General features: G+C 37.0%; 1 protein-coding gene across 13 annotated transcripts in view; it reads left to right on the forward strand.

Annotated features, from left to right (window-relative positions):
• LOC111868118 (dual serine/threonine and tyrosine protein kinase) overlaps positions 1–14,753 on the forward strand; it is a 79,547-nt gene that overhangs the window by 13,467 nt on the left and 51,327 nt on the right. For all 13 annotated transcript variants that reach the window (XR_002843465.2, XM_023858529.2, XM_023858537.2 and 10 more), the window contains 4 exons: positions 120–314; positions 3,740–3,962; positions 9,536–9,717; positions 12,082–12,313. Coding sequence is in view for 12 of the 13 variants with exons in the window: in XM_023858529.2 (XP_023714297.1) it covers positions 120–314; positions 3,740–3,962; positions 9,536–9,717; positions 12,082–12,313 (832 nt within the window). In the remaining variant the exon portion in view is untranslated. The remainder of the gene's footprint in view (positions 1–119; positions 315–3,739; positions 3,963–9,535; positions 9,718–12,081; positions 12,314–14,753) is intronic.

Raw genomic sequence — 14,753 nt, forward strand, 5'->3', positions numbered from 1 at the left:
AGTACATTCCTCCAAAACATCTGTACTGATTTACCAGACTTCATGTTGTGACATCCTGGAAGACACTAATCTTTATACTCATATGAACCTCAAATCTCACTATGTATTTCTTGTTTCAGGACATGGCAGATTATTCTACAATAGTCGATATTGAAATCTGCCATCCTCTCTTTAAAGACAATGTTCAGCTTCTTGTACCTCCAGATTTTGATGGACTTCACTCAGGAGCGTTCAGAGAAGTTCTTTCCAAAGGATTGGAAAAAGTGTTACCTGTCTTCCTATACGCAGTAGGAGAGGAATCTCTGACTGACCAGGTTGGTTAATAGCATAAAATTATTTTTTAATTTAATACTGTTAATTTAATTTACTGTTTTTCAAGGAAAAGTTATTCATAATTTGTGCTTTCTAAGTGTGTAGAATATGATCTATGTACACTTACACTCAGAATACCTAATTGTAGAAGTTTGGTGTACTGTGGGTGTTTTGTTACCAAGATGTTCTTTAATAAAGTATATAATTCTCTAAATTAAATTATTCATATTGGTATTAATAATTATGAAGAATTAAAATGTGAGTGCTTGAGTCAAAACATGAATGGCCTCCATTTTCAGAAGGTCATCATTCCAAGTTTCATATAAACTTGTCCATTGGTTCAGAAATTATTAGAGGCACAGATACAAGCTCACATGGCATAATGTTACCCTGAGCCTAACTTCCTTATTAACATGAAGATCAATGCTAATGAGGCAGTTCTAGGGAGAGCTTCTAAGCCTGCTTTCCTTCAAATGCTTCCATTTGTATATGGAGGTTAACAGAAATTACAAACTAAGAATTATGTAAGATATAAAAGTTTGTGATTGTATATTGATACAGTTATTGAATTTTTGGACCTTATAAATTGTCCTGTTTTTAGTACCATTTCAGAGGCTGGACTCTCCATCCTCAGGTATGAAAGCCTCTTGTGGCATAATATGCTTATCAGGTTTCTCAAAAATTGATCAGTTTGTCAGAATTTGTTTTGAAGAAAGACGTGCACACAGGTGGACAAGCCAAGGCATTATGACACCACAGTTCTGTCCTTCCTTAAAATGGCAAATGGTTGTGAGTGCCGAGAGATGAAGCAGCTTGTACTGTAGATGATATACTGAAGAACTTCTGGAAGTTACCATGCACGAAGCTCTTAAAAATTGTGGAAAATAAGCAGAACAGGATTCTGCATTTATTGGAATGTACCTATTGGAACTTGACATATTTCTTGCAAGATAATCTTATTCATACTAAATTTAAATCTTTCAGAAACAGGCCTAGGAATGAACCAAGAAAGGCTTTCATACAACATAGAAATTTAGTATTTCAGGCAGGATTCCATTTACTGATAATGGAAGGACCATTAGGAATATAAAACAGTATAATTTAAAAATAATGACTGACTTGTATTCATGTGTGTTGTATTCAACACTTCCTTACCAAGTGCATATATACATTGAAACTTCTATACTGACACGTTTAGGGTTGAATTGGATGACTGGATTTATTGCGCCTGTCTAAATAATGTGGGACCCTCAACGTCTCATAACCCTATGGGCCTTCATGGCCTGTTACAGAGATAGCTTTTACTTTTATACATTCACACAGTTTGGGACTACAGGCAATACAACACTATTGTTGTTCTACACGCTTAACAGTTCACCATTCCACACACACTAGGATCCTCAGTCTTCACTAGCAATATCCTGACAACGGATTTATCACAGTCTCACTGTAACTTTAAATCACACATGGGGTCTTATTTATGGCGCATAATTCCTTTCTTGCCATTATTCTGCAACTGTCAATTTTGAAGACTCAACTCCATTCAGTTCCAAGCTCATATCTTGGCAGGCTGGCATCTTAAAGCTTGATCCTTCACTTCCACCTCGACTACTCTGCTTCTACTCTTAAAGTGACGTTCTTTGGCCCTTTGTAACCCCTAGGCACAGACCCCATGGAAAACAGCCTGTGTTAGTAAGGAGGCATGTTTACTGGTCTGTTATCTAGCAATGGATGTCCTGTTGTCACGTGTGTACGTGTTGTGTTTAGCAGTGGCTATACATGAAAATATTTTCAAGAAATTGTACTAAATGAGATTCCAGTGAACCAAAAAGTGTGAAGTATTTGTTATACTTTAGTCTTTATTATTTATTAGATATAATTTGTTCAGCTGAAGGAGTCTATTATTGTACAATTTACAAGCAGGGCAATAAAAGTGACTGTAGTAATTATCATGGGATATCAATGTTATCAACTTCAAAGAAAATTTTAACCAATATCCCTCTCTAATATATATCCATATATATAGGTGAAATTATCGGGGATCATTAATGTGCGTTTTCACATAACAAATCAGCTACTGACCAGATTTTTTCCATTCATCAGATACTGGAGAAAAAATGGGAGCACAATGAAACAGTATATCAGCTGTGTTTCAGTTAGGAAGGAAGTATTGTACAATGTTCAAATACACTTTAGGGTACCCATGAAACTAATTAGGTTGATTAAAATGTGTTTAAACGAATTGTATAGTAAAATCCATATAGATAAAAATTTGTCTGATAATTTTCCTATACAGAATGATCTAAAAACAAGGAGATGCTTTAGTGCCATTACTTTTCAACTTTGCTTTTGAATATGCCATTAGGATGTTCCAGAAAAACCAGGTGGGACTGAAATTAAAAGGGGCACATCAGCTGCTGGTCTATGCTGATGATGTGAATCTACTGGGCGATAACATAGATACTATAAAGAAAAACACAGAAATTTTAATCGATGCTAGTGAGGAGGTTGGTCTCGATAAAACTAATTATATGTTGCTGTCTCATCACCAAAATGCACGGCAATGTCATAACATAAAGATAGCTAAACGACTCCTTTGAAAGTGTGGCACAGCTCAGATATTTGGGATTCGCAGTAACAAATCAAAATTTGATTCCGGAGGAAATTAAGAGGAGATTGAATTTGGGTACTGCTTGCTACCATCCAATCCAGAACCTTCTGTCTTCTCATCTGCTGTCTAAAAAACAAAAATTAGAATATGCAAAACTATAATTATTGCATATGGTTCTGTATGGATGTCAGACTTGGTCTGTGATGTTAAGGGAGTAACATAGACTGAGGGTGTTTGAGAACAGGGTACTGAGGAGAATATTTGAACCAAAGACAGATGAAGTGACGGGAGGTTGGAGAACACTTCATAATGAGGACCTTCATAACTTGCGTTCTTCGTCAAGTATAATTAGAATGATCTGGTTAAGGAGGATGATATGGGCAGTGCATGTAGCATGAATGGGAGAGAAGATGAATACATATAGGATATTGGAGGAAAAGCTAGAAGGAAAGAGCTCACTAGGAAGACCAAGACATAGTCAGTGGATAATGGGTCTTAGAGAGATAGAATGGGGTGATATGGACTGCATTGATCTGACTCAGGCTGGGGACTAGTGGAAGGCTCTTGTAAACACGGTAACGAACCTTTGCGTTCCAGAAAATGTTTGGAATTTCTTAAGTAGCCGCACAACTGGTGGCTCCTCAAGAAGGGCTGAGCTCCATGAAGTTACTTTAGTTAATCTTTTCAGCTAAATCTAATCTAGTTTATTTTTAGATTTAAATTTATTTCGTTGTGAAATCAATTTTTCTTGTTTCTCACATTTCTGTCATCAGTATTATTTCATTAAATTTGTGTTCCTGTTTTCTTGCCTTTTAGCACATTCATGAGCTGCGAGAGCTAAAGCAGCTTTTTCCTGAACTGCCAGTACTCTTCATTTGTACATCAGCATCTCCACAGGAGCTGACTGAATCAGAGCAACACCAACTGCAGGAGAGCTGCTTGTTCCTACAAGAGGAATCCTGTTACACGCCACAGTGTTTGCACTGTGGTGACGTTGACAGATCTTTACTGGGACTAATTCAGCAACTTGACAGGATAGGTAAGAATATGGATTTTGAAGTAAAGCCTGTCTTTCTGTGATATTTCTTCTGCTTTCAAAGTACTCTGCTTAGGAGTTATTGCACTGATCCCAGTGATTTTTCCATCATTGGAATTGTTTTGAAATCTGTATTTTATGATAACATTGAGTTTCTGCTCTAGTTTTGCTGAATATCTTCCCTTTTAGCTACACTTTCATTTTTGAAAGAATTTTCAGGGAGCAATATCCTGAGAGTAAGGGAAAATTGAGACTGTAGCCATTTGTTTCTTGTCGAGGAACTGTTAGACAGATAGGGTGGGTGCATTTTCATGATAAACCAGTGTTTCTTAGTGGATTTTCATGATAAACCAGTGTTTCTTAGGTTACTTTCCTATAAGCACCATAGCATATCTGTATAATATTGCTGATTAACAGTTTTTACCATAGGAACAAATTTGTGATGTACAACCCCATCACAGTTTAAAAGCGATTAACATGATCTTGACATTAACCAAAGTTGTTTTGCCCTTCTCTGGATTTGGTGACTGTAGAAATTCCCATTGTGATGATGGTTGTTTTGTTTTTGGATTATATCCTATAGACAACAGATTTTTATCACTACTAAATGACAGTTGATATTAGATCTTAAACTGAAGTGCTGAGTATTACAGCTCATAAAGAACAGAATTTGTTTCCTTTCAGTCTTCAGTAGATGAGGAACAGATTTGTCAGAGAGCCTTCACATGTTCAGATCCTGTAGTAAGACACCTTGGCAGCTTCTATTGAGAAAACTAACTTCTTGCATAAATTGTAAATAGTGAGATTCTTATTGTGATGAATTCATTCTCAAATACTTTTAACATTCTCATCCCTTCTGCTTGTGGATGGTAATCCACAGTGTTCTACATATTCCACAGAAGTGTATCAGGTTTTAAGTCTTGAAACCCATCTGTATATTTGTGTTTTGATTAAGCAATAAGGCTGTTCATAATGTTGTATATATCAAAAAATGTTTTACCTGTCTTGAAATGAAAATTAATTAAAACCATGTGTTTCCTCAAATAGTTCGTTTCAAACTGTCATATAACGTACACTGTTCACTAAACAGCTTCGCTTATGTGATTGACAGCATAGAATGGTGTATGGAAAGCATACTATTCACAGAAGTATACTCTATCACCACCTAGCTGGGAAAATTCATATTTACAGAAGCATTCTGAGACTGTGAGCTTTGTCTTTTAAATACAAATGTTTACTCTTTGAAACCTTGAACATACATATAGCATTAATATTTCTTTGTTGCATTACATGCTACAGTTACATGAAATGAACTACTGACATGTTGACTTCAAAAAGGAGTGTAAGTATTGTCATGTGTAGGATGGTACACATGACGGGTTCTAGTTCACATGATTGGATTATTAGCACTGCGGTTAAACACACTCTCTTATCACATTTGAATTACAGCGCCTTCATAATTCACTGTTTCACGCACCCTACGACTCCCAGTCTTCACAGATCTCAATGCAGAAACTATAGCAGTCTCGCTGGATATCACATTCCCAGTATTACACATAAACACAGTCTTCAAATCACACTTTAAGTCTTCAAAGGTCTTGTACTAACTTCCCGTGGCTGTCTCATATCGAGAACTCTCTCACTGTCACTTAAACACACTCAAATACTCTCAAAATCTGAATTCTGTTCTGTCTCTAACAATCGTTATATAGCCTCCACACTGACCACACAGAAAACAGCCTATATTGTTGTAGAGAAGTGTTTACTGCAACGTTGCTTAGCAGTGAGCATGGCACGGCATGGCACACCACAGCACGGCATGGAGAAAACACCACTTTCCTTACTGTTGCTCAATTGCCGTGGCTACAGACCTCCACGGCTCAACCGTTTTCACATGGCGTAAATACGCCACAATGTTATTCTCTGTGACATTACTTCAGACCTGAGCCCCCCTCCCAGCCCATGTTTCAAGTTGCTGTTTTGCATTCCTTCTCATAGTTGCAGGTAACACTTATTACTCACATTGCTTTTTCAAAATAAAAAAAAAAAGTAAAGCTATACCTGTAACAGGCCGTGAAGGCCCATAGGGTTGTGAGATGTTGAGGGTCCGACATTATCTAGACCAGCAATGGCCAACTGGCGGCCCGCGACTTGATTTACTCCGGCCCCCCGCCAAGTCTCAGGTTTATTTTCAAAAATCTTAACTTCACAGCTGTATTGGCATAGAATTCAGTTTTTAATAGGATGTTTCATTAGCTTACAGCATTTTGCAGTTGAGTGTATACGTTCTTACCGAGTTGGACAGTTCAAACTGTTTTCTAATAACTGTGTTCATGTCATGGAAATTCCAAGTCCCCCAACCCTACTTCTGTAGGGAGATGACACTGAAGGGAAGACCGTAGTGGTGATGGCTTTATGACACCTTCAAATTAGTAACCATTCCCAGCTTGCTCGCGGGGATGGGATGTTTACCGTTTGTCTCGGCATCTTGGCCTTTGTTAAGTGCCAGTTTTAGCAGAAATGTCTCCCAGTTAGTGCAATTTTAGAAAGTGAAGTGTGATTACGGAGTGTTAGTGTAGAACTGTTTTTCAATTAAAATTGTGTTTGAAGTTATTGTAAGTGATACAGCATGTCAAATAGTAAATTGAGAAAAGTTGATAGTGAAAATAGGGCGTTCAAATCTGAGTGGGAACATGACTTTTTTTATATTAAATAAAGACCACAAGCCACAGTGTTTAGTATGTTTTCAAGTGCTAGCAGTTTTAAAGGAGTACAACCTAAAGAGGCATTACATGACAAATCATAAACAGAAGTTCGGAAAACACTCTTGTGAATCAAGGAAAGTAGTCTGCGATCAGTTAAAGAAAAAACTTTTCCAGCAGAAATCTCTTTTTACCAATGAAACAAAACAACAAGAAGAAGCTTTGCTGGCTTCTTATTTCGTGACATATGAATTAATGAAAGCTAAAAAAGCGTTAAGTGATGGTGAATTAATTAAGAACTGTGCGATAAAGATGGCAGAAGCTTTCAATGAAAATAAGGTAGGAAACAAATTTCAAACAGTGCCCCTTTCAAAACAGACTGTTACTAGGAGGCTGGAAGATATTAGCAACCAGATATCTAATAATGTGAAAGACATTATCGCTAATTGTTCCTATTTCTCAATTGCTCTCGACGAAAGCACAGATGTTTCGGATACTAATCAGTTGCTGATATTTGTTCGTGCAATTAAGGAAGATTTTACAATTTTCGAAGAGTTGTTAAAAGTGTGCTCTTTACACAGCACAACTAGAGGTGTCGATATTTTTAACGCTGTTAAGAGTGCAGTGGAGGAATTCGGTGGTTTTGAAAAATTGTCCTCCATAGTAACAGATGGCGCTAAATCAATGACAGGGACAATAAGCGGTTTTGTTGGATTTTTAAGACAGAATCAAATTACTGTACCTACCTTGCATTGTATTATACATCAGGAGGCTCTATGTGCCAAATCAATTAAACTGTCTACCACCATGGCTACTGTCACAAAAATTACTAATTTGATCAGAGGAGGAAATCGATCACTCACTCACAGAAAATTTCTGACCCTCTTGGAAGAAATGGATTCTGCTTACGGGGACCTGCTTCTGCACACTGAAGTAAGATGGTTAAGCCGTGGGAAATGTCTGGTACGGTTCTTTGAACTCCGTCATGAAATAGCAACATTCCTAAGAGAAGAGGTTACGAATTCTGCTGAACTGCAGAATGATCTCGAAGACGTCGAATTCTTGAGAAACTTGGCCTTTCTCACTGATATCACTCAACACTTGAATGTCCTGAATCTGCAATTGCAAGGCAAGAAGCAGACAATATGTCAGATGGTTGGCTTTGTTGACAGTTTCCGTAAAAAGCTACATTTATTTAAGTCTGCATTGGACAAAAATAACCTTCTACATTTCCCTTGCTGTCGGAAACTCTCAGAAGAAGAAGAAGGCTTGGAGTTTAGGGACTACACTGAAATTATTGAAGATTTGTCTTCAGAGTTCGACCGACGATTTAACGATTTTGAAAGCTTTCAACCTGATATTTCTTTGTTCAGTAATCCTGTACATTGTGATATAGAATCTCAGCCAGGTCATCTGCAATTAGAGCTTTGTGAACTTCAGTGTGACCCATCCTTAAACACATCTCAGGTTACTGGAATTGACTTTTGGAAACTGCTTTCACCAGAACATTACCCACTGTTACGAAATTGGGCTCTCAAATTTTGCTCTGTTTTTGCAAGTACTTACATATGCGAAACAGCATTTTCATCACTGAAGCATGTAAAGTCTAAGAACAGGAACAGACTTTCAGATGTCATGTTATCACATATTCTTCGAGTGGCAACCTCACAATTAGAAGTGGATTTTATATCATTGGTTTCCAGTTTTATTAAACCACAGTGCTCTCATTTAAACAGTGTGTATATGAGGATTTAGGTATAATCATTAGACCATAAAAACTATGATTGAAAGTCTTTTGTGCTCATCCCTGCTGAAAGAGGAATTTGTGCTGTTTTATGGTAAGTAATTACAAATTTCAAGGCATTTTATTTTTCTTTCTTAAATTATAATTGCATTTTTCCCCGGCATATATAAGGCATGATCTGGCCAGTGTTTCTTTAAGAAAAAATGCTCTGGGGGTAGAAGTGATAGAAGGCAATAAAATTGATTGGTGAAATTTTCAATATTGGCTTAATATTATTGGTGCAACGTAAAAGTTAAATACATAGGTTTAAATGCACTTGTTTTTACACAGGTTGTGACTGATTCAGTTTGGGGGGCAATACTCCCCGACCACTCTTCTGAAAGAAACACTGTATCTGGCCCCTGATGGTGTTCTATAAACTAAATTTAGCCCTCGAGATGTATTAGGTTGGCCAACACTGATCTAGACAATCAACTCAAAATGGTGGTAAGGTTGTCAGCCTTATGCACCACCTGCACTTTACACCTGCTAGAGGCTGAGTCAACCCCAGGCCCATAGTGCAGCTGGAATAGTAGAAATATGAAAGTATGTGCATGGCTTAGAATGCTTTCCTTGTTTTCACACTACAAACTTCACTATGGCAAATTAAATTCTGACTACTGGTGTATTTATGTTGGTGAAGACTAAAGGCAACAGAAGAATAATCCTCAAATATGATTTATCTCGGTATTTTCAAAGCCAATTTTTTTTGGGAAAAGTATTAGCAACATTTAAATAAGGATAGAAGCAGCATGGCATCAGTCTGACTACTTTGTACTGTGCAGTGAATGGTTTTTACTTGAATTTTTGCCCTTGGAAGCACTATCGCAATTGAATTCTTCAATAATGGGATGCTGTAAGCCTAGTATCTAAGCTTAGAAGATTCATTTGTTTAAAATGCTGAGTGTTTAATTAATACATTTCTGAGATCTATCAGTGTGTGTTATAGTCATATTTTATTGTGCTGAATGAAAATATCTTAAATCTTTATACTTTAATTTGAAACACTATTTTGGTGTTAATGTGATGAAATCTAAAAAATCCCAGTTTTAATCAACTGAACACAAGTTTACATGACCTGTTTAATTTAGGATACCTGCACCTAGAAGAAACGGTGTCTGAGGAGCCTAGTATGACAACCAGACCTTGTTGTGGCCAGTTCTCTGTAGGCAGTGATTTTGTAGATGGACTGCATAAACTTGACCAGGTGCTGTTTTTTGTTCGTGATTGTCTTCAGTCACATTTGGTCCAGGTTTCATCAATCCTTAATGATGTAAGTAAATGTTTTAAGCATATTTCATAATGTTCCCAGCAAGTTTCATAAAATTCATTCATTGTGAGTGTTGCATATTCTAGGTGACAAAGAAGGAAAAGAACATGACATCCACAAAAGGCAATCCCCTTGTTTTATTTGAAAAGCTATAAATAAATACATGAGCTGGGATACCTGAGTCAGTATCGTGTGAGTCTGTGGGCTGAATGGGCAGGGTTTCATTTCCAGCAGAGCAAGAGATTTTTCTCCCCTCTGCAGTGTGCAGACTCGCTTTGGAGGCCACCCAGCCTCTTGTCCAGTGGGTACTGGGTTGTTTTGCCCAGGGGATAAAACTGCAGGAGCGTGAAGCTGACCACTCACCTCCATCTAGTGCTGAGGTTAAGAATGGTAGAGCTATTCCCACATATTGCTTAATTAATTAGGCATGGGGACAGCTTCATCTTTTTTACCTCTTACACATAAATACTGAGGCAAACATCCACTTATTATAAAGAAGCCTAAACAGTGAAGTGAGACCAGCCATAAAAAAAAAGACCGTGCCGATGTGTTATAAGCTGTCTAGAGCTTAGTCAGTTTTGAGGCAATTGCTGGCCAGTAAGGGCATGAACATTGAAGCTGAGGAAGCTACGGCTTTGGAAACTCTTCCCAGGTGACAACTGCTAAAGATACAGCAGAGTGAGAAGACTTAGTGCATGCTGTAGTGTAATGTTCCGCAACCGGTGTGCCACCACAAGGTGAAAGGTTTGACACGAACTTTTACCTATTGTAAGAAATTAATTGTCGAATTTAATTAGTTTTATTTTATCCCACTTACCGTGTTTCATATGCTTGTATTTTATTCTCAGCCACTGCACTAATTAAATAAGATGATGCTTGTTTATTCTTTATTGCATGCCATGATTTTTTATGTACAGTAATGTTGTATTCTAAGAAATTAAATGCAATTTATTTACTCACAGTTGTTGTTATATCATAGTTTTCATTATTGATTTATTTTTATTTTTCTCGCATCTTTGATAAACTTGCCGCATGTTTGTGTACGTGCTTTTCCGTAAAACTGCAGGGATTGGCAAGGGTTTCCCTGTCTTTTATAACGCTATTTTGGTTATCATGAGGAAAAGTATTAATGCGAATATTTGAACTTAGTGAGAAGGTACGTGCATTTTTGACTGTTGAGGGGCATGAGTACGCGGATTTATTTGCAGATGTTGAATGGGTATGTAAGTTGGCATACCTTTCGGTATTTTGATACAATTGAATGAGCTGAACAGAAAGATGCAAGGTAGGAACGAAAATAAACTAACTAATATGGATAAGGTACAAGGATTTGTAAATAAGCTGAATTTGTGGATACAGAGAATTACAGATGGGTCGTTTGAGATGTTACCGACTGTATGGCCACTTGCTGACGGCAATAAAGTGGTGATGGACACAATTAAAGAACATTTAGAAATGCTGCAGCAGAAGTTCAATAAGTATTTTGGAGAGAGTGTACGAGATTTTGACTGGGTTCGTGATCCATTCGTTGCGAATTCAGAACATCTTCCGATTAATATACAAGAGGAACTCGCAGATTTAAAAGCAGACAGAACATTGAAACTAAAACTTCTCTAAGTGCCTTCGGATACGTTTTGGTTGGCAATAAGGAGTGGATACCCGGCTGTCTCTAAGATGGCAGTTAATGTGTTATTGTCATTTTCAACTACATATTTGTGTGAACTGGGCTTCTTGACGTTAACTGAAATTAAGACAACAAAGAGGGAGTGGCTCAAATCCATCGATGAAGAAATGAGACTTGCATTGTCAACGATTCCACCACAGATCATTCGCCTGTGTGCAGCTATGCAAGCGCAAGTATCACATTGAAGTTATGAGTAGAATTACCGTATTTTCTTTAATAGTAATAGAAGTGTATTTTCTACACTCTACAGTGAATTAAAGTTCATTGAATATTAATAAAAGCAAGAGTCGATTTATGTTTAATGATAATAAAATAATAATATTATAGTAATAAGTTGATCATGTTACGTATTTATATTAATTGTCTGATATCATGCGTTTTTGAGGGGAATAACATTTTGGTGTGCCGTGTTGAGTCATGGATACTTCATGGTGTGCCGCGGGTAGAAAAAGGTTGTGGAACACTGCTGTAGTGAATTGTAGAGTGTGTAGATTAGTGATAGCACTATAGTTACTTGTAGTTACGTTCTGTAAGAGTTTGGTAAATTCAATTACCAATCCAACCCCTTCTGTAGTAGTCACTCATGCACATGAAAACTGGTGTCAGAAGTGGGGTCCATGCCCATTTTGGTTATGGTTGAGGTATTGGTTTGAATTTTTAGTTTTTGATACTTTGTTTTTTAGATTCACAGTGAGTGTTTGCGGAGATTTATTCTCTCAGCTTTTGACATGGCAAGAGAGATTCAGATTACACCACGGCGAATTCATTATGCTCAGGAGAAGGAGGCAGATCTCTACAAAAGTCTGATGGTTGTTGCTAGTGAGAAGCAGAAAGAAATTACCCATCTAATAGAAGTAACACTACAAAATATGAGGGAAGACCTCATAGAAATTGCAGCAGCATACCAGTATCATGGTGTGTATATTTGTTTTTATTAATCCGTCAACACAACAATCAAATGAACAGCTCACTTCCATAATTTTGTTAACTGAGTTTATTTACCTTACGGTAAAGCTATGCAATGTGTTTCAGCTCTCATGGAGCCATCATCATGCAATACGATATATAAAGTCATAAAATATTAACTTTTATGGATCCATATTATAAAATGTCATGCATATATTTGTAAAATGATTTATAGGATAATTTTATACTGTTTTTTGCACAGCTTCATTCTACTCCTATATAAAGAGCTTGATTATGTTAAAATAACATTGAGTTTTCCTAAAATTGTTATATACAATTATGTTAGACTAAGATTTAGATGTGTGTGTAAATATTAATTCAGACTATGAGTATAGTGTCGTGGCATAGCTCAAGCGGTTAGTCACTGGCTTCCCACCACGGCAGCCCGGTTTCGATCCCGGGTCTGGTCAAGTGGGATTTGTGGTGGACAAAGTGGCTCTGGGGCAGGTTTTCTCTGAGTACTTTGGTTTCCCCTGCCAATCTTCATTCCACCAATTACTCCACAATCACCCTCACCTATCATCTGGGGCTGGTACAGTAGGCCAGAAGTGGCCGCAGTGGACTTAGTCCCACCCCACTAGCAATAATAAAAAAAACGGGTATAGTGTGCTACTGTGTTGTATTAATGTTAGACATCATGTTGATTCAATCTTAGGTTTGCTTTGTTGTCTTCTGTCACTGCTATGCTATTTACCTTCTCTTGCTTTCTTGTTTTCTGCACTGTATTTCATTCATCCATATATTATGCATTTGATGAGATGATTCTATTGTTCTGGAGTATTTGGTTTTACTCTTGTCTGTATCACTGTGCCCTCTTTCATTATCACCATGGTATGTGTTTAGTGTGTAACAGAATTGCTATGATACGATCCATCATATGAGGATTTCATATTATGCATTTCATATTTAGTCATATTTCCAGTTTAGTATGGGATAATATATTGGAAGAGGCCCTGAATTATTTATTAGAGAATGAGTTGTTTGGTGCTAAGAATTACAAAGTATTATTTTATCTGTCTTAAAAGTAAAAAATGTGCTCTAAAACATCAGAAGTATTTGTAAAAGGTATCCGTTATTACAGAAAGTACTCACCATAAGTATTAGTATCTCAAACAGAAAGTGAATCACTGGTGCAGGGAACCATGGAAGTCATTAAATTGTGTGTTGTATATCTGTGGGTTATCATGGAGGAGGAATTTGTATTGAGAAAATATTTGTTTCCACCTAAATGCTGTGTAACTTGAGAATGCTGTTGTGTAACAGGTTTTCCACGTGCCTGACAAAAAGAACTTTGCCATCAGNGTGAAATTTTGGTTTACTTCATCAGTTTTTGAACCATCAAGTTCATTCTATCTTGAATGCCATTGATTTCTTTAACTGTTTTTGACAACAAACTTTTGCTCTTTTCCAACTCTGCTATATACTGCAACAGAAAACTGCAATTTGCATGAATGTGAGTCAAGTCACTTTTTAGCAGCTTCAGTTCATTTGAGTCATTGAATATTTATTTAGATATTGCAGTGGAGAAAGCATAGTCCTCTCAAGTTCATTTACAGCAGAACAAAAGATTTCAGTGTTTTCTGCATAATACACGATGGCATCCAGCCAGGTTCCTTACCATGTAATTGTAGGGAATAGTGTGTTTGGAGTCCTGTATTTAAAGAGATGTGTTCTAACTGGTAATGACACAAACATTTTCTTGTGTACATTTGGATGAAACATAAATTGTTTCACAAACCATGTGTAAAGTGTGCCCTACACACATAACATGTATCAGTTTGTGGTAGCTCACTGGAAGTCCTTGTTCTCTGTTTTATATATGTATGGTACAGCGTCTGTAACTAGGAACAGCATGTTGTCAATTTTCCAACCATCTGGCCTCAGTCTGCGTAGCTTCATTGAAAACACATGCTGTTATTGTATGATTCACTCACACATTTTATGGCATGACAGAAGAAATTATTTCTCTAATAATATTTGATGAAACCTCAGTAACAACATGAGCAACTTTCAGTTGACCTGTACTGGTTGTTTTATCTATGGACACCCAAATAATTTCTTTCCCACACAATTGTTGCATCTTGTTCAGTGTTTCTTCATAGCATTTATGTAAATAATTTTCCCCAGAAATTCTCTCATCTGGAGGAACTGTCTGATTATACTTTTGAGGAAAATTCATAACTTCAGGATTATTTATTTAAAAAAAATATATTACTGTGGGTTCAGGTCACTTTGCACAGATCTGTCACAAAAGTCACAAATTTTCAAAGTTCCTGATGATGAAGTTGCAATGGAAGACTAACCAATTAGAGATTTCTTACCTGGCCATTTCTGTAAGCAGACAAGAGTGGTGATATGCTTGTTTCCACCTAAATGCTGTGTAACTTGA

The sequence above is a fragment of the Cryptotermes secundus genome, unplaced genomic scaffold (assembly GCF_002891405.2).
Source record: "Cryptotermes secundus unplaced genomic scaffold, Csec_1.0 scaffold166, whole genome shotgun sequence".
In the NCBI taxonomy this organism is placed as follows: Eukaryota; Metazoa; Arthropoda; class Insecta; order Blattodea; family Kalotermitidae; genus Cryptotermes; species Cryptotermes secundus.